Source organism: Pteropus medius, unplaced genomic scaffold, assembly GCF_902729225.1.
Source record: "Pteropus medius unplaced genomic scaffold, Ma_sr-lr_union100, whole genome shotgun sequence".
In the NCBI taxonomy this organism is placed as follows: Eukaryota; Metazoa; Chordata; class Mammalia; order Chiroptera; family Pteropodidae; genus Pteropus; species Pteropus medius.
This window is the reverse complement of record NW_024352780.1, coordinates 880,074-901,049: the sequence shown is the minus strand read 5'-3', so window position 1 is coordinate 901,049 and position 20,976 is coordinate 880,074. Positions and strand designations below refer to the sequence as shown.

General features: G+C 61.0%; 1 protein-coding gene across 1 annotated transcript in view; it reads left to right on the top strand.

The window, feature by feature from the left end:
* TNS3 (tensin 3) overlaps positions 1-20,976 on the top strand; it is a 124,484-nt gene that overhangs the window by 21,117 nt on the left and 82,391 nt on the right. Inside the window, 2 exon segments of the mRNA XM_039847123.1 lie at positions 7,112-7,223; positions 13,540-13,577. Coding sequence (XP_039703057.1) covers positions 7,112-7,223; positions 13,540-13,577 — 150 coding nt within the window.

Sequence of the window (20,976 nt, the reverse complement as noted above, 5' to 3'; positions counted from 1 at the left end):
GGCCCAGCGGACTTCCGGGCGAGAGTTTCTCCGTGCGCCCTGGGCAGCCGGATCACGAGCGTCTAGCCTCTCGTGTCGGCAGTAAGGGAAGCAGAGGGATGCGGCCCAGAGGAGCCCTCGGGGCTCCTGCAGCCTCGGGGCAGAGGACTGACCGATGTCTGCGGCCACGGAAGTCGTCGGAGTGGCTGCGGGAGCGCGCGTGCTGCGCGCGGCGTGAATCCATGCGCGGGCAGGTGCGCGGTCATCTCGCCGGAGGGACGGTGAAGGGGGAGGCACGGCGTCCACTGAGCCAGGAGTCAGACCCGCGAGCGGCTGCGCCCAGTGTCCGTGGCCAAAGGTCGGGAGCGGCTTCGCCATCCCACCGCAGACCGGAAAGGGGGTGTCCCGCGCCGGGCCGAGGGGTTGGTACGGCCCGTGTCCGTGCCCGGCGTGTGCACGTGCGCGGCCCGTCACGGCCCGGCCTGGCCCACCCGGACCACTAGAGCTGAGCCGGTTGGAGATGGGACACAGGTCTGAGCTGTGGGCGCATCACAGGTCATCAGAACCGCACCCGCTCGGCCTCGCGCAGGTCACTCGGGCCACTGCTGGGTACGTGGCTCCCTAGCGCCGTCTGCTCCCGTGCAGGGGCCTCCCTTGGACCCCACAGAAGGGAGGAGGTGGCCTCAGCGCCTCGGCCAAGGTCAAGGCAGCCTTTCCTCTCCCTCATGTCGCAGATGCCACAGCTCCTGGGGGAATTAAGCTCTGCCGCTCTCGGCCCATGGAGACTCGGTCCTGGGGGGCCTAGCAGGCGGCGGAGAAGACCCGCCCTCTCTGGACCATGCCCACCCCCTTCCCGGCTGTCCGTGCACCTTCCCCTTCATGCGACGCCCTGTCCCTGCCAGCTGCTCGCCTTCGCCTCCCCAACTCCAGGCTTTAAATATCCGTCTCAAATCGCAGACCCTGAGAGGAAAATGAGACTGAAAACTGGGTGCGATTTTTAGGGAGCAGGGTGGCACTGGGGATGGCAGGACAGGGAGGGGCCGGGGTCCCACCCGCAGAGTGGAAGGCCCCTGAGCACTCGCTTAGAGCGGGCCCTCCCCTGCTCCTGATCTATCTGGAGCAAGGCTGTTCCTTGTTTTTCTTAGTTTGAGAGGTAAGTGGGAAAGAAAGGCTTTCTGCCGGAGGGCCTTCCCCTCCAGCCGCGGGCAGGGCCCCAGAGGTACTGGCCATCACCCACGCAGGGTGACGAGACAGGGTCAGAGGGTCTGCGCGTTTTGACTTTAAGCCCCTGCGTCTGCGTCCTTGGGGAGGTCTGGAACCCCAGCCTGGCTGCTTCCTAGCAGAGGGAGGGAGACCCCGGGGCAGGAGGCAGGCTCGCCCCCCAACCCCTGCCCCGGGCCTTTCTGCACCGCGCTCTCTGGGTTTGGCTGAGACGCCTTTGCTGCGGTCTGGGGCTGGGGCGGGGGGAGGGAGGGCTAATTCGTGTCAGATGGAGGGGCGCCGGGGGACCGTGCGCTCGCTCGCCTGGCTTTTGTTCCCTGCATCGGACTTCTGACTGCGGAGGGGAAGTGGAGGTGGCGGCCGCGTCCTTTCGGGACTCCGGGCGTCCAACTTTTCCTGGGGCTTCCAGACGCGGCGGCCCAGGAGGCAGCCCTGCCGGACACGGACACCGCCGCCACCCCCGCCTGGCCCGGCCCGGCTCTCCGCGGGCGCCGGGAGCGGCCATGCGGCTGCGCGCCCTGACCCGCGGGCCGCCTGGAGGATGCGCGCGCCGAGCCCGGGCGCGTCGACACCGGCGCCAAGTAAGTGGGCGTGGGGCGCTCGGAGCAGGGGACGCGGCGCGCGGGGAGCCGGGCCGCAAGGTCGCGGGGGCGCGGGGTGCTCGGAGCGGGGACGGCTGGGGCGCTCGGAGAGGAGCGCTTTCTGGCTGGGGTGCGCGCGTCCTATGTGCCCTCACACCCTTGTCTGCACGCTCGTGCAAGTCTGTACGTGTGCCCGTGCACGTTGTCTGCGCGTGCACGTTCGCGCGCGCGCCCGTGGGCTCGTATGTCCACGAGTGCGTGTGTGTCCTCGTGTGCGCTTGTGCACCCTTGTGTTTGCACGCAGGAGAGGACGAGAGAGGGCCCAGGGGCCTTGCCTGGTGGGAGGTGGCACCCTGGTGAGCCCACAGGGAGTGGGCGACAGCTCGGGCTTAACTTTCAGTCCAGCTGCCTCTGGCTCCGGCCTCCGCGGACTCGGCTCCGGGAAGGGAAGTGGAACGTTGGCCTTTACGCGCAGACTCGCTGCGCAGCCCGAGTTTCCAGCAGAGGAAAAAGGTGCCTAGTTTAGCTCCAGGCAGATGCTGGCGGGCTCGGCCTGCTGCCGAAGCACAGTTCCTCCCGCCACTTAGGTTCCTGGTCCGTGGGACCCACCCCGGGGTCGCAGTAACAGCAGATGCGGGAGGGGCAGGCCACCAGGAACAGCGCTTTCTGAGTCTGATAATTAGGCCTTTGTTACATGCGTTTTCCTGGAAACTTTTGTAAGGTTCTGAGGAGTGAGGTCGCCAGAATGTCAGCTACTTTCCGTCACTCTGAGTTGTGCCGTGTTCTGATTTTCAGTTTACCAGCTGGACTGTTTCCAGGAAGCTGGAGGACGGGGTGTGGTGTGGGGGAGGGTGTCCCTGTGCCTGCGTCCCGTGGCTGCCCGTGGGTGGACACGCTGCAGTCAGGATGGCCCCGGGGGTTTGCCGCACGCGCTGCCGGTGTGGGAAGCTTTGTGGCTGTCTAACTTCAGAGTGGAGCCGATCTGGAGCGTCTGCCCTCCCGGGACGCTGGCGAGGTTTTCCCAGGTACCGAAATGCACGCCGGGGCCCTCTCTTCTGGGAGGAAGACAGCTCGGATTGAGCTGACGGGGCTTTGTTGGGTGACCGTTTTGCCACGGCAGCGTTTTAGCTGGGAGGACCTAGCCCCGAGGTCTGTGCAGACCTGCATTTCCGCAGAGCAGAGCGGAGCAGAGGGTCCCCTTCAGCACTCACATGCAGCACCTCCTTGCCCCAATTCACAGATCTTTGTTTAAAAAAACAAAACAAAACAAAACCCTCGCGGAGGAGACCAGCACTGGCTGCTGCAGCCCTCAGGGAGCCCTTGTGGAATGGAGCCCGGCCGCTCTCTTCCCAGCGGCTGCTCCAAACAATTAAATGCCATTTAGATTCCTGAACCGAGCCTGCTAAGTGCTTCGTCCTGCCGCCTCCCCTCCCCCAGGCTCGTCGGCCCCACCTCTTTGGGAAAAATGAAAGCAGGATCTCAGGTGAGAACAAAGGCGGGCGGGCGCCTCTCACCTCCGAGAGGTTTAGCGAGGTTTAGCGCGGATGCCCTGAGCAGATGTCATTGGCTCTCCAGATGCACCCTCGGGCGTCCGGCCACAGAAATGGGTTCAGCCCCCAACAGCAGCTCCGCTGTTTCCCCCGGCAGCTCCCAGCTGTGGCCCAGCGGCTGAGAAAACCTCAGGACACAGTGCCTCTTTCTCCTGGGTCGGAATAAAGGTGTTTGTAAGGAATGAAAGGTCACAGTGTCCGCCCCTTGGCCCACAGACTGTGGCCAATTCATTTGGCCAACAAATATTAACTGAGGGCCCACGGTCCGCTGTCTGCGGGCGCTGGGCAGGGCCGCGGGGGACAGAGGGTGAGAGCCTGGTGTCCTGCATCTGAGCAGCGGAGGGGCGCAGCGGAGAAGGCAGATCAACAAATAACAAACACGAGGGGGGAAGTGTGCGCCAGCTGCGGATTCCGGTAGAAGGCCGCGTTTGTCAGATGCTTGAATGCCGGCTCCTGTCTGAGCCCGAGACGCGGGCGGGGCTCGGGTCGAGCCCTCGGCCTCATCCGTGGCTGTGTGGTCACAGGCTGGCATCCCGCAGCCCCGCGCCCCTGGAAGGCGCGGAAGACAGGGGCCCTGCTCTCCAAAAGCGTGCCGTCTCAAAGCACCAGACGCGCACGTGTGCGGACGCACGTGACGGCAGTGTATGCGGGACAGACGTCCCCAGTGCCGCGTTCCGCAGTGGTGGCTGGCGGGCTGGCGGCGCATCGGCATCGCCGCGGAGCTTGGAAAGCGGCGGCTTCCTGCCCCGCCCCCAGGGAAGCTGTTTTAATTAGTCTGGGGTGGAGCTTAGGCGGAGCTGCTGTAAGACTGCGCCAGTGACCTCCCCGCCCCCGCCGGCACCCGCAGCTGGTGCCCAGTTTAGCCTCTGGTCATTTACGGTAGATCTGTGAACGGGCGGGTGGCAGGGGGTGTCCTTTCCCCTGAGAGGCTGTGACGTGCTGGGGGACAGAAGTGGTGAGAAGCCTTCTGCTTGGTGCAGGACACTTTCTCTCGTTTGACAGGTTTGCCAAAGGCAGCAAAACTTCAGGAGGGAGTAAGCGCTGAGGCCGCCGCAGGGTCGGGGTCGGCGGCTCAGGGAGCACGGGCGGGCGGGGCTGGACTTGGCGCCCGCATTACAGAGAGCGTGGGGTGGGGTGGGGGGGGTCAAGGCTGCCTTAGAGTTGGGGTGGCTGCCTGAAGCTGCCGTATGTCTTAAGAATTTAGGAATTCGTTCTCATTTGTGAAAGGTTCTTCTGCTGGGTCCAGAATTCTCGATGGACAGATTTTTCTTTGAGTATTTTTTGTCGCTCCACCGTCTACTTGTTTTTTGTTGGTGTTCGTTTGTTTTTAAGTTGAGAAATCTGCTATTTTGCTAACAGTTGGTCCCCCATATGTAACGTCTTTTGTTTTTCCCCGTGCGAGTGCTTTTAATATTTTTTTATTTGTTACTAGGTGTGAGCGATTCGATTATGTACCTGGATGTAGCTTCCATCACATTTCTTATATTTTGGATTTGTCGAGTTTCTCAGATCTATGGGTTTATAGTTTAACTCATGTTTTAGAAACTTTCGGCTATTATTTCTTTAAATCCCAGCCCCCCCAACCATACAGTAATTACATCCGGTAATGACAGACCCTAATTGCTGTGGGTCAGGCTGCTGAAGTTGTCCCCCGATGCTGTCTGCTTATCTATTAATTCATTTACTTAGGCTGTCTCTTCTTTCGGGGCTTTATTTGGGGAAGCGTGTGGCGGATCTCTTCCAGTTCACTAATCTGTCTCCTGCAGTGTCTAATCTCACAATAATTTTATCCAGTGTGTTTTCACCTCTGATTTTTGCATTTTCTTCTATGGTTGTTTCATTTGGACCTGTTTATACCTTCAAGGTCCCTACTCAGTTTTTGAACATACGGAATGCGGTTGCGATACCTCTTAATAGCGTCTCTGCGAATCCCATGAGTTCGGGGTCACGTTCAGTCGACCGGTCGTTCTCATCACGGGCTGTGTTTTCCTGTCGCTTTGTACGCCTGATCGTTTTTGATCGGATCCCAGACCTTCAGAATTCTGCTGGGTGTTTGGTCATTCCTACAGGTATTCTCGCCTTGCTCTGAAATGCAGTAGGTTGCTCACAGAGAGTTCGATCCTTTTGGGTACCGTTTTCTAGATGCGGTGGGCAGGAGAGGGGCAGTGCGCTCTAGAGTTGCCCGTTAACCGCCGACAGGCAAGATCCTCCGCGCTTTCTGGGCAGTGCTACGTGAGCCTCGGGTGTTCTGGTCGCGCACAGGAGCGCTGCCTTCTCCAGTCCTCCCTCATGCATGCGCGTGCACACACACACGTGCCCACACGCACACACGCATGTGCTCCTTAGCACTCGGCTGAAGGCCGCAGAGGGCCCTCTTGAGCACAGAGGTCTTGAAAGTTCAGTGCTGCGCTCCGTGCTCCGGCACTGTGTTGGGTGAATTCTTGCTGCCTCGCTCTGCCTGAACCCTTAGCTCCTTCTCCCCGACCAGGTAGGACACTGGCTCCCGTTCCTTCTCTGCATCCTGGAGACTTTCTCCATGCAGGAATCTTGGGCGCTCATAGGGCTCACCTGATTTTTTCTGCCTCGGAGGAACAAGGCAGATTCTTTTGCCCGCTCACGTACATCCTATAAATAGACGTGTTCACAGTCCGGCTGCTTTGACTCAGCGTATTAGCGCTTCTGTGGTTTGCCCGTGGTGGGACGTGTGTTAGTCGCTCGTGCGTGTTCAGGAACGGTGTCCCGTGTGTGCCTGCACCGTGCTTGGCTTAGCCAGGCTCCTTTGTTGGACATTTGGGTGACTTCCTGTTTGGAGCACTTTAAGTCAGGAGGCCCTGACCGTCCTTGCACAAGTCTTTCGTGGATTTTTGCATTTCTTTCTTTCTAGTGTCCGTAGGACTGGAATTGAGGCGTCGTCGAGCTGCTGTAAATTTAAGAATATTTATAAGAAATTGTCGGACGGTTTCCACAGTAGTCGTACCATTCATTTCACGCTCTTGGGAACAGTTCCTGTTCTCGGTGAGTTTGGGCCGCTCTGTCGGTGAGTGACGGCCTTAGTGGTCCACGTGGATCTCCGTCACTGTCACTGTCAGCAGATGGCCACAGCGATTGGTACTTGGTTTCCGAGGCAAACTGAATTTTACGAGATCGTCACACAGCCGTGAGCCTTGAGTGTGCACATGCGGATCGGGTGGGCGAGGGGCGGTTGTGCCCCCTGAGGACAGTGTGTGTGAGGGACGGGGTGCTGCAGCAGGCTTCGGGAGCACCCTCAGGTCTGAGCATGTGGGTCTGACGACCGCCTCTCCTGCGCAGAGGCGCCCCGCAACCCGGAGAGGCAAGGGGGCCGGCGAGTCCGTCAGTCCGCCTCTCTGCTGGCTCGTTGTGCTAGCAGCTCCTTCGTCATTTCTTCCAGAAGTAACCGCGTTAGGGCCCCGGGAACGCGGGCGGGTTGCTTTGTCACAGGAGTGGTGGCCGCAGGCCTCCGGTCTGGGGCTCCAGCGTGACCAGGCGGCCCTCCCGGGCGCCCGGCCGGGGGTAACGGCCCGGCGGGGGTGCGCGGCCTCCCAGGGCTCCGGCTTCATGGATGCCGGCGGGGCCCCCCCGAGCCCCCCGCCCCGGCGTCCCCGCGTCTCCGGCCGGCTCCTCGCTGTCTTGTTTCCCCGGTAAAGTTCCCATTTGTGCTCTTCACAGACCCTGCTAGATTTATTTTCCCCTGACAGGGAAGAGGAAAAGCAAACAGGCCGTGAGCCGAAGAGCTGACCATTTCTCCCTTTACTTTTTCAGCCAGAAGAGTTGACTGCAAGTCTGCACAGTTTTAAGAACAAGGTCTTCAAAAGAGCCAGAGTCTGTGGGGTTTGCAAACAGACTCTCGACGGGCCAGGGATCTCGAGCCCAGGTGAGTCCTCGCTTTCCTTCCCTCGGCCGATTCGACCAAAGCGAAGCGAGCGGCGAGCAAAACGCAGAACGAAAACCTCGCGGGGCTTTCCGGAAGGCAAGTCTTGGAAGTCCCCTTCCCAGCCTGACCCCGCCGGCAGGTGTGTGCTCACGCAGGTGTGCGCTCCCCAGGTGTGTGCTCGGAAGTTTTCCCAGAAGGGCGGGGCCGCCGCGTGGGGGAGGGGAGAGAGCAGTTTGCTCCCTGTCTGGTCCCTCGTGTCAGCGACTCGGGTTATTCATTTTCACTGTCTGGCCTCTTGCCAGAGTTTACCAACAGAACGTTTGTGTTCAGAGTCCCCGTTCGCTGTGGCGTCTCCCTGCAGCCGGCCGCAGGCTTCACTCCCGCCGTAAACACAGCCGCCGGCGCGCGGTGGCCGCTGCGACTTGCTGTTTTTCTCTGCTTGCACATTGAATGTGCATGATGGACGTGTGGGAATGACATCTCTTGTTTCCCTTGAACCTTGGCGCTGGGTTTGGGGGCCGTGGGTCTGTGTCACAGAGCAGAGGAGGACGGGGGGGCACCGGGCGCTGGAGGAGGCCTGGGGCTGCTCGGTGGCGTCGCGGCGTCGCTGGGGTTTGGGATTTGCCCCTAGAACACTCACAGGTCCTCGCCAGGAATTCGTGACTGTTCATACAGTTGAAAGCTGCCTGGCATTTATAAAAGTCTGGCATTTTTTAAAAAAAAATGATAGGAAATCCTAAGGATTCCACCAGAAACTGTTAGAGCTAATAAATGAAGTCAGTAAGGTTGTAGGACACGAAATCAACGTACCAAAATTAGTTGTGTTTCTATACACTAACAACAAACTGTCAAGAAGAGAAATTAAGAAAGCGGTCCAATTGCATCAAAACAAAAACAAATACTTAGGAGTAAGTTAATCAAGGAGGTGAAAGATAGTTTCCAGTACCTGAAAACTAAGACAATAATGAAAAATACTGAAGACACAAATAAATGGAAAGATCTTGTGTTCTTGGATTAGAATAATTAATATTATGGAAATGACCATAGTATCCAAAGCAATCTGTAGATTCAGTATAACTCCTATCAAAATTTCAGTGTCGTTTTTACAGAAATAGAAAAAAAACAATCCTAAAATTTGTTTGGAGCCACAAATGACCCCAAATAACTGAAGCAATCTTTAGAAAGAACAAAGCTGGAAGCATTATGATCCCTGATTTCAAACTATATTACAAAGCTGTAGTAATCAAAGCAGTATGGGACTGGCATAAAAATAGACATATAGACCAACGGAACAGAATCAAGAGCCTAGAAATAAACCCACGTATATATAGTCAACTAATTTTGACAAGGGGAAGAATGAACCTAGACTTCTGTCTTGAAGCATTCCTAAAAATTTACTCGAATTGGATTAAAGATTTGAACATAAGATCAGAAACCATTAGAAGAAAATGTGGGGGAAGCTCCTTCGCATTGGTCTTGGCAGTGATTTTTTGGATATGACACCAAAAACACAAGCAACAAAAGCAAAAATTAGTAAGTGTGACTTGATCGACCTAACAACATCTGCACAGCAAAAGAAACAGTCAACGAAATGAAAAGATGATCTAAGGAATGTGAGATATTTGCAGATCATATATCCGATAAAGGGTTAAGATCCAAAATACTTAAAGAATCCATACAACTCAATAGCAAGAAAACCAGTCTGATTATGGGCAGAGGATCTGAATAGATGTTTTTCCAAAGAAGACATACAGACGGCCAACAGGTGCATAAAAAGGTGCTCAACATCACTAATCATCAGGGACATGTGGTCAAAACCACAGTGATCGCCTCACACCTGTCAGAATGCTGTCATCAATAAGACAAGAGGTAAGGAGGGTTGGTGAGGGTGTGGAGAAAAGGGAACCCCCATGCACTGATGGTGGGATTGTAAATTGGTGCAACCGCTGTGGAATAGTGTGGAGGGTCCTCAAACGATTAAAACTAGAGCCACCTTGTGACCCAGTGATCCCACTTCTGGATCGCTGGGTCAGTATCGTGAAGGGATGTGTCTGCAGCATTATTCACAGAAGCAAAGACATGAAACAGCCTGAGTGTTTGTCAATGAATGGATGGATAAAGAAAATGTGATATATATGAATATTATTCAGTCATAAAAAAAGAAGAAAATCCTGCCATTTGTGATGCGGATAAACCGAGAGGACCTCTGCTAAGTGAAATGTCAGACAGAAAGACAAATACTGTATAACCTCACTTGTGTGTGGACCCTCAAAAAATAAAAAGTTAAATTTGCAGAAACAGAGTATGATGGTGGTTGCCAGGAGCTGGGGGTGGGAAAAATGGGGAGGTGTCGGTCAAAGGGCACAGACTTCCAGCTTTAAGAATAATTCTGGGCTCCAGTGCACAGCATGGCGACTAGCGAACGGCTCTGTTACGAACTTGGAAGTTGCAGAGTAGGTCTGGAGCGTCCTCCCCCACGCACATAAAAATGGCAGCTGCGAGGTGGCGGAGGTGGTAGTTAACTTGATTGCGGTAAATATTTCGCAGCTGTACATGTATCAGATCATCATGTTGTACACGGTAAATAGATACAATTTTGCCTGTCAATTACATCTTGTAAGGCTCAGAGTAAACGAGGAAGGTAAACGAGGAAGCGCGAGCTGGTCTGGCCTGGGGGGTGGAGGCGAGAGGCAGATGTCGAGTCAACATTTTGTCCTCTTGGGCCTGCACCGTTGGGGGTGCAGTGCGTTGGGGGTGCAGTGTGTTAGGGGTGCAGTGTGATGGAGGTGTAGTATGTTGGTACAGTGCATTGGGGTACAGTGTGTTCAGGAGTGCAGAAGTGCGTTGGGGTGGGGAGGGGTGCACTGTGTTGAGAGTGCACTGTTTTGGGGGGTGCAGTGTGGTGGGGGTGCAACACAGTGGGGGTGCAAGCGTGGTGGTATAACTGCGATTAGAGGTGCAGCACACTCGTTTAGGATGCAGCATGGTGGGGCTGCAGCATGAGTATTACAACATGTTGGGGTGCAGCGCATGCTGAGGATGCAACATGGTGAGAATGCGGCACCTTAAAGGAGCTGGCGATGGTGGGGGTGCAAGCGTGGTGAAGTGCAGTGTGTTAGGGGTTTACCCTTAGCATGTTAATTTTTTGCTGCAGTGAATTACCCAGCGCCTTAGGGGTGCAGCGTGCTAGGGGAATTCAGCAGCATGCTAGGGATGCAGCGTGCTGGGGAATTCTAACGCAGTAGAGAATGCAGCATGGTGGGGTGCAGCATGGTGGGGATGCATGCAGTCCCGGAGTGCCTACTATGATGCAGTGGGGATGCAGTGTGGTGGTACAGCACAGTGGGGTGCAGTGTGTTGGGGTACAGTGTGTTGGGGTACAGCGTGTTGAGGGTGGTCTGGCCTGTCTGTAGCCCCCCTTCGCTGGGCACTGCGTCCCCGGGGTGGTGGCCAGGTCAGGAGGCCCCGGCCTGTGGTCCTGCTGGCTTCTGACGCAGCCCTGGAGCAGGTGAGGGTCAGCGCCGGGTGTCCAGGACGAGCTGTCTGGCCTCGCCCACAGCCCACAGGCCCCTCAATAAGCAGGCCGGGGCTCTGTGGCACCTCATGGCTGTAGTGACAGTTTGGCCAGGTCAGTGCAATGAGGATTCTGTCAGTGTCACGGGGTGAGCGCTTCGTCCGCGGGTCCCTTCTTCCTGTTTGTGTCCCAGTTCCAAGGAGCTGGCACTACACAGCAGGCGATGCCATCCCTGGATGTGCCCGATCTCGTCAGGAGCGATGGACACACACAGATGACTTCGAAGTGACGAGGTGGCCGAGGGGCCCTGGAACAGCCTAGAGTGGCAGGATGGGTGGAGGGAGAGCTTCCTGGTGGAGGTGGCGGCTCCTGCCTCTGTCTTGAAGAAACAAGTCAGCCAGATGCAGAGGGCGTATGGAAAGTTCCAGGCAGAGACGGCAGAGCGGGGCAGCGGGGCGCCGAGGATGGGGAAGCGAGGCATGGTGGCGGGGAGCGGGGGTGGCACTGGCACAGCCGCTGGTGGCCCCCGAGGGTGTGGGTCGGTGCTGAGGGGCTCGCATCTTCTGCTGTAGTTGACAGTGGTGGGGATCGGCCTGGACACTGGTTCTGTGTGTGACGCGTCAGGCCGCGTGCTGCCGGGGGGAGGCTGTGGCCGGGGGATGACGGGCTGGAATTCCGGCCTGCACGGGCCACCTCTTGGCCCCGGCACCCTCGCACTTCCTCCCTGTGGGCTGAGAGGCGTGGAGGCAGTGACACCGGGAGGGTGCTGCGGGGGTCACTGCCGACCCCGTGAGCAGTGGGTCCCCTGTGGGGCCTCCACCTGAGCACGTGGTGATTGGTGTGACTTGACTGTGACTAGTGAACCTCATGAATGGAACGATTCTGCCCTGAAGTGTCCATGGTGCCCTGGGGGCCGCCTTGGTCCTTCTCCGTGGACGCCACACACCGCTGTCACGTGCTTCCCGTGACACAGCCCGTGGGTCGAGGCGGCCCGTCAGTTCAGAGTCTGCACAGAGGGTCGCCCCGAAAGTCGGAGCCTTCCCACGATAGCCACGTCTGCTACTTCTCACCGTGTCTGCGGTCGGGAGTTTGGGGGTCCCTGGCCGGGCAGTGCTGGTTCCGAGTCTCTTCAGAGGCTGTGTCACCCGAAGCTTTTACTTGGACTGAGGGCTCGAGTCCAAGGTGGCTGTCACGCGCTGGCAAGGTGGTGCCCTCCCCATGCGGCCCCCGGTCCAAGAGACCAGGGCGGAAGTCACAGCCAGGCCCTCGCCACGCAGACGGCCCGTCACCGGGGGAGGGCACTGCGCACGGCCCCGGCCGTCTCGGGCTGCCTCCAGCACTGTCCTGCCCCGGCCCAGGCCGCTGAGCCGACCGGCCGCCCAGTTCCGCGTGGGGACAGAGCATCCTGAGGGCAGGGATCCCTCGCGCCGACTCTCACTCACGCCAAGGCCACGGCCTCTCGCACCTCCCCGCTCTCCACCCCAGCCCTTCCCCTGGCCGCCTTTCCATCTGGCGGGACGTCCCTCCTACTCCGGGGACAGCCCGTCTGTCTTGGTCACAGACCCTCTCGTTGCCTGGCGGGCCGTGCCCATCAGGGGATGCAGGACGAATATTTGCCTTTGTGACTACACTCACAAACCTGGGAGGCACGGTAGATGTGGCAAAGGTAACCGTGGCCGCTCTCACCCCGAGCTCCGGTCGCTGCTGGCCCTGGCCGCTGGCCGCTTCGCTCTGCTGTGCCCGCATTCAGCCCTGAGCTGGCCAGGTCAGCATTTCTGTCCCCAGCTCACAGGAAGGAGGGGGATGGGGGTGGAAAGCTTGGGCCTCGAAGCGCTGAGCCAGGATTTGGGGCGCGAGTCCTGACCGAGGCCTTGTGCTCCTGGGACCCCACGTGCTTTCTAAGCAGGGCCCCGAGAGGCTGGCTTTCTGCATCGCGGGTATCCTGGGAAAAGGAACAGGCCCGGGAGGTCGCTGGTCCTGTGCAGGGCAGCCCCGCCGGGGAGGGCCAGGAAGCCAGTTCAGGCCCCTGCACGCCCTGGCCCCTGTCCCCCAGGCCACAGCCGTCCCCGTGGGTTCATCTGGGGAGGCGAGGGGCGCCCACCTGGAGTCACGTGGGAGCCTATGGTGGGTGTGTTTGGCTCAGTGCTTCACCCTTCAGCCTCTGCCCGTCCTGCTGCTGCGCCCGGGCCGTGGGGGAGGGGCGGGCCTGTGAGCCCAGGCCCATCGCAGGGGGTGGTGTCGGCACATGCAGCCTCTGGGGGCCGGGCCTGTGGGATCTCGGGGTTCCTGCTCCAGATCCGCATCGTTGGAGGTCGGGTTTGCACAGTGGCCCCTGGAAGGACCCCCAGGGGGACGCGGGCTGGCCTGCGCCCGCCGGTCAGCGCCGGGGCATCGGTGGGGGTGGGGGGGTGGGTTGCCGCTCGAATGTCCTGCTCTGCCAGCTTCAAGGCGCCGGTCCCGGATCGTAGGACGTTGTCACGGTTCTCGCCCTTCTTCAGGGGGCGGCTGTAATTTCCGGGCAGATTAGTGCCTTTCGCTGCTCAGAGTCACCCCTTCCTCTCCAGGGCTCTGTCGCGGCCACCCGCCTGCTGGGGGGCTGTGACTGCCTCTCCCGAGAACCCGCGGCCCATCTGGACACGGCTGATGGTGCGGCGGTGGCTGGTCCCCGCACACCCGTCCGCCCCCGCGCGTCGTAAGCCCAGAGCCTCCCAGCCTGGACCTTTCCCAGGGCGGGGGCTTCGGGGAGGCGGAGGCGCTGTGCACAGCCGCCGGGCACACAGTCTCTCTCTCTCTCTCTTGCAGCCGTCAAGTACTCCTGCCGCAGGACATGTGAGGCCAAGGTAAGCGCCACATCGCGTCCGCGGGCCATCCAGCCGCCTGCGCCTTGGTGACGGTGTCGGGGCGGGGGTGAACCCCGGGCCTCGTCAGACGGAGCCGAAAGCCCTGGAGGGGCCGGCGGGCCCTGTGCGACAGGGCGTGCACTTCTTATTTCTGGAATAAACCGAAGGCCGTGAAATGCACGGTTTGAATCACAGAACACGGAGCCGAGGCATCTGGTTTCGGAGGAGAACTCGCTCCTGTTGCCTGGCCTTGTCGCAGCTCTCGGCCGCGATCGACCACCTCCAGTGATACCGACAGGCCGCCTCTCAGGGCAGGGACTCAGCACACCCTGGCCGTGAGGTGGCCTTGGCTGCTTTTTAGGGTAGTTGTCCGGGGATTCTGGGGAGGTCAGACCGTCACGGAGGTCGGGGGCCCGAGTCAGATGCAGTTGTCCTGCTTTCACGTGCCCCCTGGAGGGTTAGATGGCCAGTGGCCCCCACGAAGCGCTGGAGACCCACCACGCTTGGTTGGGCTTCGGGTTCCGATTAGTGGGGAAGTGAAGTGGCCTGGACACGGCATGGGGCAGCTACCGGCACCCCTGGGCCAGGGCCCTGCACCACCCACACTTGCCAGGACCTGTGGCCTCCTGCTGACGGCTGGCCCCGCCTCTGGAGGGGCCTGTCCTGCGTCCCCCAGGCTGTGCTCCCATGGCTAGAGGTCCGGGAGACGGGGTCTTAGAGGGTCTCGGGATCCCTTGCTGCTGGGGACCTTGTGGGCCAGCTGTCCCTGAGTTTTCAGCTGGTCCTGGGGCCGAGTGGAAGGGACCCGTGCTGGAGGCGGCTCCACGGGGTCTGTTCTCCCCGTGAGGGTCAGGGGTCCTGGTTTCTTCACCCTCCTGACCTTGCACACGTGTCACGGTGCACGCCCCACACACGTATGCATGCCGGCACACACACACACAGCACACCCACACATGCACTCACACACAGACATGCACACCCATGCACACACACAACGTACACACACGAATGCACTGTGCACATACACACACAAAGTTGGAAGAACTATAAGCAAATCCAGCCCTTTTTTTTTCAGGAAAGAGATTAAATGACTTCTTTTTTAAACTTTTCATCATGGAGAACTTGGGACACATGCAAAGTAGGGAGAATAGTCTAGACCTCGTGCTATACTGTCACCCAGTCCCCAAGCCGGCAGCCCCTCCTGTCCTGTCTGAACGCCGTCCCCTGCTTCTGAATGTCACATGATCTTCGTTTGGGGCCACTTCAAGCACAGGCGTCTGTGCTGGTGCTCGGGGACACTTCCAGCCGCACCTTGGCCTGGCTCTGGGGAGGCCGGCCCTTCCCGCCGGCTCACGCTCATGCGCTGACGGAGCCCCCCCCCCGGCGTGGCTCAGGTCTGCCGCGCCCCCCACATGCTGTTGCCCCTCATGTGCCTGTGCCTGTAAGCCGAGGCCCCTGTCGGAGCGGAGGTCCCATGCGATGGCGTGGGGTAAATGCCATCTTGGGAAGCGTTTAGGATTTCAGAGAGGGAGTTTCCCGCACCCTGGCGAGGATTTAGACGTGCCCCCAGCCCCTGGGGGGTCTCCTTTGCGTGAGCCGACCCTGCACAGCTCAGCTCCAGCACCGTGGGGCAGGGGAGCCGCCCCGGAGCCACTGCCTGTCCTGCCACTCCCATCCTGCGTGCGTGTGCATGTGCGTGTGTACGTGTGCGTGCATGTGTGCATGTGCGTGTGCACGTGCGTGCATGCACATGTGTGTGTGCATGTGTATGTGTGCGCGATACATGTAAATAGTGTCATGCGCTACGTGTCTTGGCGATGTGTGCGTAATGCTGCGATGTGGCGCATTAGCGTGTGCATGTGCGTGTGTGTGCGTGTGTGTGCATGTGCGTGTGTGCGTGTGCATCCGCCTGTGGCGGCCTCACTGGCCGGCCGCCCCGACCTGGCCTGCTGCTCTTGGCTCCGTTCCTTAAAGGGGCGCAGCCAGCCACTTGGGGTATTGAATTCTGCGGTTCAGAGAACTCCAGCCGTCTTGACCGTCACCGGCTGTGGCGTTTCTCCCACAGCAGTTGGCAGCCGCTGAGGGGTGAGCGCTCACCCTTTCTGGATCACGGCGCGGAACTGGATCCGAATTCTTTTTTTTTTCCTTTGACCAGCAGGAGAGACCGCCACCAGCAATGACAAAGCCCTTTCTTATTCCAGAACCACAGTGCCTCGGGGCGGGGGGACACGAGGGCCATAAATTCTCAGCTGCCCGAGAGGCAAGCCGAGGTGCAGCTCCGTCCTCCAGGAGCAGGACGTGGCTTGCCCGGACACTTGGTCACCGCGTGCGCCGGCTCCCTTACCGGGCGTGCCTGGGTTTCTCGGGAGACAGTGAAGCGTCACTTAAGGACACAGTCCGGCCCTGCGGGGCCCTTCGTGATGGCCCACAGCCCGGTGGGGACATCGAAGGGGGAGCGGCACCTGGGTACCCCACTGCCACTGCCATTGCCTCGTTGGCACTGGGGCCACCGTCAGGCTCCCGACCAGGCCCCCGGGTGCCCTTCTGCAGGGCGAAGGCTGTGGAGACAGCCATCCTGCAGACACAGGCCAGGCCACAGGCCGGGGCCAGACGAGGAAGCCAAGGCATGGGCCAGACACGTCTGAGGTCACTGGCCGTTAGCCATGGCCCCTCAGGGGAGCGTGTGCCGTCGGGGCTCACGGAGGCCGACGCCTGGGCTGTACCCCAGCAGGCTCCTCGTCTGCTAGAGCACGTCTGGCACCCGAGCCTGTTTCCTCACGCGTTAGGCGGGTGCCTCTCTGTGACCTGCCCGGAAACGGCTTCTCTTAGCTTTGATTGTGGGGGTGCTGATTCTTCCGGTTCTAGGGAAGGCAAAAACAGGGATGGGACGGCCGAAAAGCTTGGGGTTCCAGGCACGCTGCTTCCCGGGGGCCGTGCTGCTCCCTGGACCCGCGCCCGCCTTCGGGGCTGTGACGTGGGTTTCCCCCGGTCACTGACCGACTCATGGGCCAGAGAGAAGGGAGCAGGAGCGTAAAGCTGCTCTAGCGGCAGATGACAGGGGACGCGGGGACGGTGGGGTGACCTCCCCGCTGTCACACGGACCTGCGTCCTGGCGTCCGAGGTGCTGGGCCCTGAGTGTGGCTTTGCCGTCCATGTGCTCTTCACGCTTGGCCCCTCATGTGTCTGCTGTGGAGTGACGTGGGCCTGAGGACACCCTGTGTCGCCGCTCCCGTGCCCGCAGGGCCCACCGGCCTTGCTGCCCTCGGCTCCGGGTCGGGCCCTCCTGCTCTGTGGTCCCCCCGCCGGAAGGGTGCCCCGGGGGCCACCGGCACTGTCCCAGGCATCACTCGGGGGCTCTGCTCAGCTTCTCTCTGGTCTTCTCTGAGACCCCCGCCCTCCCAGGGACTTGGGCAAGGGCAGCGTCATCCAACTTCTGGCAGCCTCCCCGGCCTGGCTGCAGGAGCTCTGAGATGTCCCCTAAGGAGGACGCAGCCCCAAAGCCCTCGCCGGCAGAGGCCTCCCGGCTAGCCCTGACCTGTGAGGCTGAGCTCCCGCCCGTCCTGCGGCCCCGGGGGCCCCCTCTGCCCTTGCTGCTGTCCTACGCCGTCAGAGGCACGGGCTGGCGGAATGAGGCAGGCCACGCTCTGCGCTCAGGATGGAGTGGCCCCTGTGCCCCACGGGATGTCGGTGGGAGCCTTTATTCAGTGGGACCCACATCTCTCTTGGGGACAGAAAACCTGGGTTTGTCAGTGAAATGAAGGTCCGAGAAGTTTCCTGCAGAAAACTGCTGGCTCGAGGGGCCGGTTGTCACCCCTGGCCCCGCTTCCGTGCCCTGTGGCCTCGGGCAGGGGACACTCCTCTGAGACAAGGCAGCCCATTGGACACAGTGGTTTGGGGTGACGTGAGGCCGCACAGCTCCGCACCCAGCCCCGCGGCCGGCTGACCCTGCCTGCTCAGGATGGCGGCCGTCAGCTCCGCTCCTGGACTGACCAGCGCTCTGCTAGTCTGTCCTTTCGTCGTCATGGTCTCCCTGGGTGTCACTGCCACTGAGCGTTGACACTTGCTGCCTCTGTCCCCGCCCCACCCCCACCCTGCCTCTCCCTGCTCCTGTGAGGGGGGTGGAGCTGGCGGTTAATTTTCAAACTGGCGGACTCAGCAAGTTTCCCGATCTCGCCCCAGGCCAGGCATGGAGCTGGCTGCCGACTGCGGCGCTGCCTGCAGGTCCATTTCGGCCTTTTATCCGCCGGGGTCAGACACACACGGGCCTGTTTTACCGTTCGACAGGTGCTTTTTGAGGATGAACAGGTGTGATTTTTCAGAGCGGTTTCAGGTTCCCGGTGAGCCTGGGAGGAGTACGCCGTGTACACCGGCGCGGGCGTGGGCGCCTGTCGCAGCCCGGGAGCCGTCCTCGGCCACGGCCTGCTGTTTACGTTCTGCTCGCTCGCGGCCGTGTGCACTGGGACCTGACGCACGGTGATGACGTGTCCACCACTGTCACGTCCCGCGGAGCGTTTCGCTGCCCTGAAAATCCATGCTCTGCCTGCTCCTCCCGCCCGCCCTCTCAAAGCCCCGGTGACACCGATCACACCGTTGTCCCTTCCCTGGCACCTGCCACAGGTGGAAGCTCGCAGCGTGCAGCCCCCTGGGATGGGCTCCCCCACTCCACCGTGCGCGTCCGCGGGCCCTCCGGGTCTTCCCGTGGCCGGACAGCTCATCGCCCCTCAGCTCGGGGCAGCACCCATCGTCCACTGGGCCGTGGCTTGTTCGTCCGTCCCCCACGGAGAGCGTCTCGTCTTTAATTTTTGCACATTGTCCTGGAGCAGGAAGAGCCGCTGAGCGTTTTAAGCCTCGCGCTTCTCGGGGGCACTTTGCGCCTTGTCCACAAGACCCCATCCTGGGTAGCAGTCCGGTTTCTCTCTGGCTTAATCCAGTGAGAAGACATCACTTGACGTGTGCCACCTTGTTAAAGGCCCGTCGACGGTGGTGGCCGCTTGCCCGGCGGGAGCCGTTGCTTTGAGACGGCGTCGGGCAGCGGGTCGCAGGCCATGGCTCGGGCCGGCCCGGGGTCGGCAGCTGCCGTGCTCGGAGAGGGCCGCCACTGCTGTTGGCCCTGCCGTTTCCGTCACACAGGAATTCACGTTTTTAAACCCAAAATAATTGAAGCCCCAACCGGGGCACCGACAGCGGGGTCTCGGTGCGTTTCTGAACTTGAAGGCAGCCGGCAGGAAGGAGCCACCAGAAGGGCACATCCTTGAACATCACCAAACGCCACCGCGGTTGGCACGCTGCTCATGCTGCCTCCGGCTCCTTCTGGGACCCTGCTGGGTGCCAACGGCCGGCACAAGGGCTGTGTGGACGCGGGTGGCCAGCAGGGCAGCCCTTCGCCGTGCGCCCCGGGGAGACATCCGGCCCTGCTTCCTCTGCAGAGTAGCAGCCGGGCCCCTTGCTTCTGCGGGGTCCCTGCTCGCCGTCCCGGCCCGCGGCTGTGTCTCCCCAGTGTCACCAGCCAGCCGTCACAGGCCTGTCCTCCCTGCTGGTGCCCAGCGGCGTGTCTGTGGTGGCAGGTGTCAGGGTTTCCTGGTGGGTTTGGTGGCGCACGCCAGCTCTGGCCGGGAGAGGAGGTTCTGGGTCATGTGGGATCGCCCATTCTCGCCATGGTCTCCCCAGCCCACGTGCAGGCCCCACGCTGACGTCACCGCCCCCTCCCCCGTCACGGAGGACAGGCTGGTGGGCTCGAGGGTCCTCTGTGGGCCTGGTCCACAGGGCAGGGGCCTCGGACCTGCTCCCACACATCCGCGGACACCCAGGGGCCTATGGCGGCACCCAGGGCACGTGCGTGTGGGCGGCCGTGCGCCTGGGTCAGAGGGCCAGCCCTGAGGTCAGGCCATGCCATATCATGGTGACGGCTGGCGTGTGCTCTGGGACACTCCCCACCCGGGGTCCGCGTGGGCATCTTCCTCCTCTCGCTCAGAGATGCCTGCAGTGGCCACACAGGAGGACGTTTCTGATCAGGCCCCGGTTCCATCAGGCGGCTGCTGGTGGATGGCACGCTGCGTCCCACGAGCCCCGCATCACTCTCCCCGCGGCGTCTTCAGCAGCAGGACGACACTGTCAACTGCCCGTGCGAGTCCACAGAGTGTGTGTGAGACCAACCTCGGCGTCGCACGTGCGCCTTGCCTCCGGTGACGTGGCCGGCATGGGGCTGGGGAGGGGGGCACGGGGCCCCTCTCCTCCGAGCGCAGACAGTGCCAGGGCCGCTTTCCCCCTCCGCACGGTCCATCTGTGTCCGGACACCGGACTCTGACCTCCTTGTGCGCTGCATGCGTCTGCCCCGTTCACTCCCAGTCCCCCTGGAACTTTCCGGAGCCACAGGCACCCTGCTTCCCCGGGAGCACCCAGCCCTGCCCGCTGCTTCACAGCAGTGGCTCAGACCACTGCTTCTCGTGTGGTGGGGGGCGGGGGGAGGGTCTGAGTGGCTAAGCACGCTGTAAAATCAAAAGTTCCGGTTCCAGAGTCTTCGTCTAAAACCTGTGGTCCTTCTAGAGACTTCTTTACCTTAAAAAGCGTTGGCGGGGAGTCGACTGGGTGCTGGGAGGCCCTCGGACAGCGCAGCGGAGGGGACTCGGGACCGCGTCCGGTCGGGTGGGGGCGGGGCCGCCCGCAGGCTGTCAGGCTGAGACGCTGGGGAGGGGGACCCCACCGCGGGCTTTGGGACCGTGGACGGACAGAGGCCGTTTGGGGCGCCGTCTGCGGAGTCATGTGACGGCCGAGCTGACGGGGGAGTTGGAGCGTTGGTTTCTGCTCTGCCCAGAGTTCATTCTGCCCCCGGTCGTGATAAGCGGTAATAACGGTAACGGAAGTAATCGATCGTTTGTCTCTTCTCCGTTTCCTGTAAGGGGTGGGGGAAAACATCCTGGCGTTTGATCCGTAACAGACCACGCCGAGAGAAGGCTGTAACGTGGCGAAAGACGAGGTGACACCCGAGCTTCCGCTAGTCTAGGAGACCCCGCCCTCCTTCCCAGCAGGCAGCCGCGTGCGGGGTGTCACCCCGTAGCGTGCGCGGCCTCCCTGGCCCGCGGACGTGTCAGGCCAGTGTCGTCTCTGGTCAGGGCGTGAGGGGACAAGGCGGCCTGCGCTGCTGGCGTGATGGGGACAGGAGGGGCCAGTCTTGGTTGCCCCGTTTGTGCCAGTTTTGCCGTCTGTGTGGGTGGGCGGGTTGTTGGACGTGTGGGTGGTCGGTTGTCCCAGCTCCTAGTTCCTGTCGGCGGGTGCCCTGGCCCCGGCCAACCCTCAGGACCCCTGTGCAGGCCTGGGAGGCGGGGCCTGTGGGCGGAGCTGCCTGGGAGGCGGGGCCTGTGGGCGGAGCTGCCTGGGAGGCGGGGCCTGTGGGCGGGAGCTG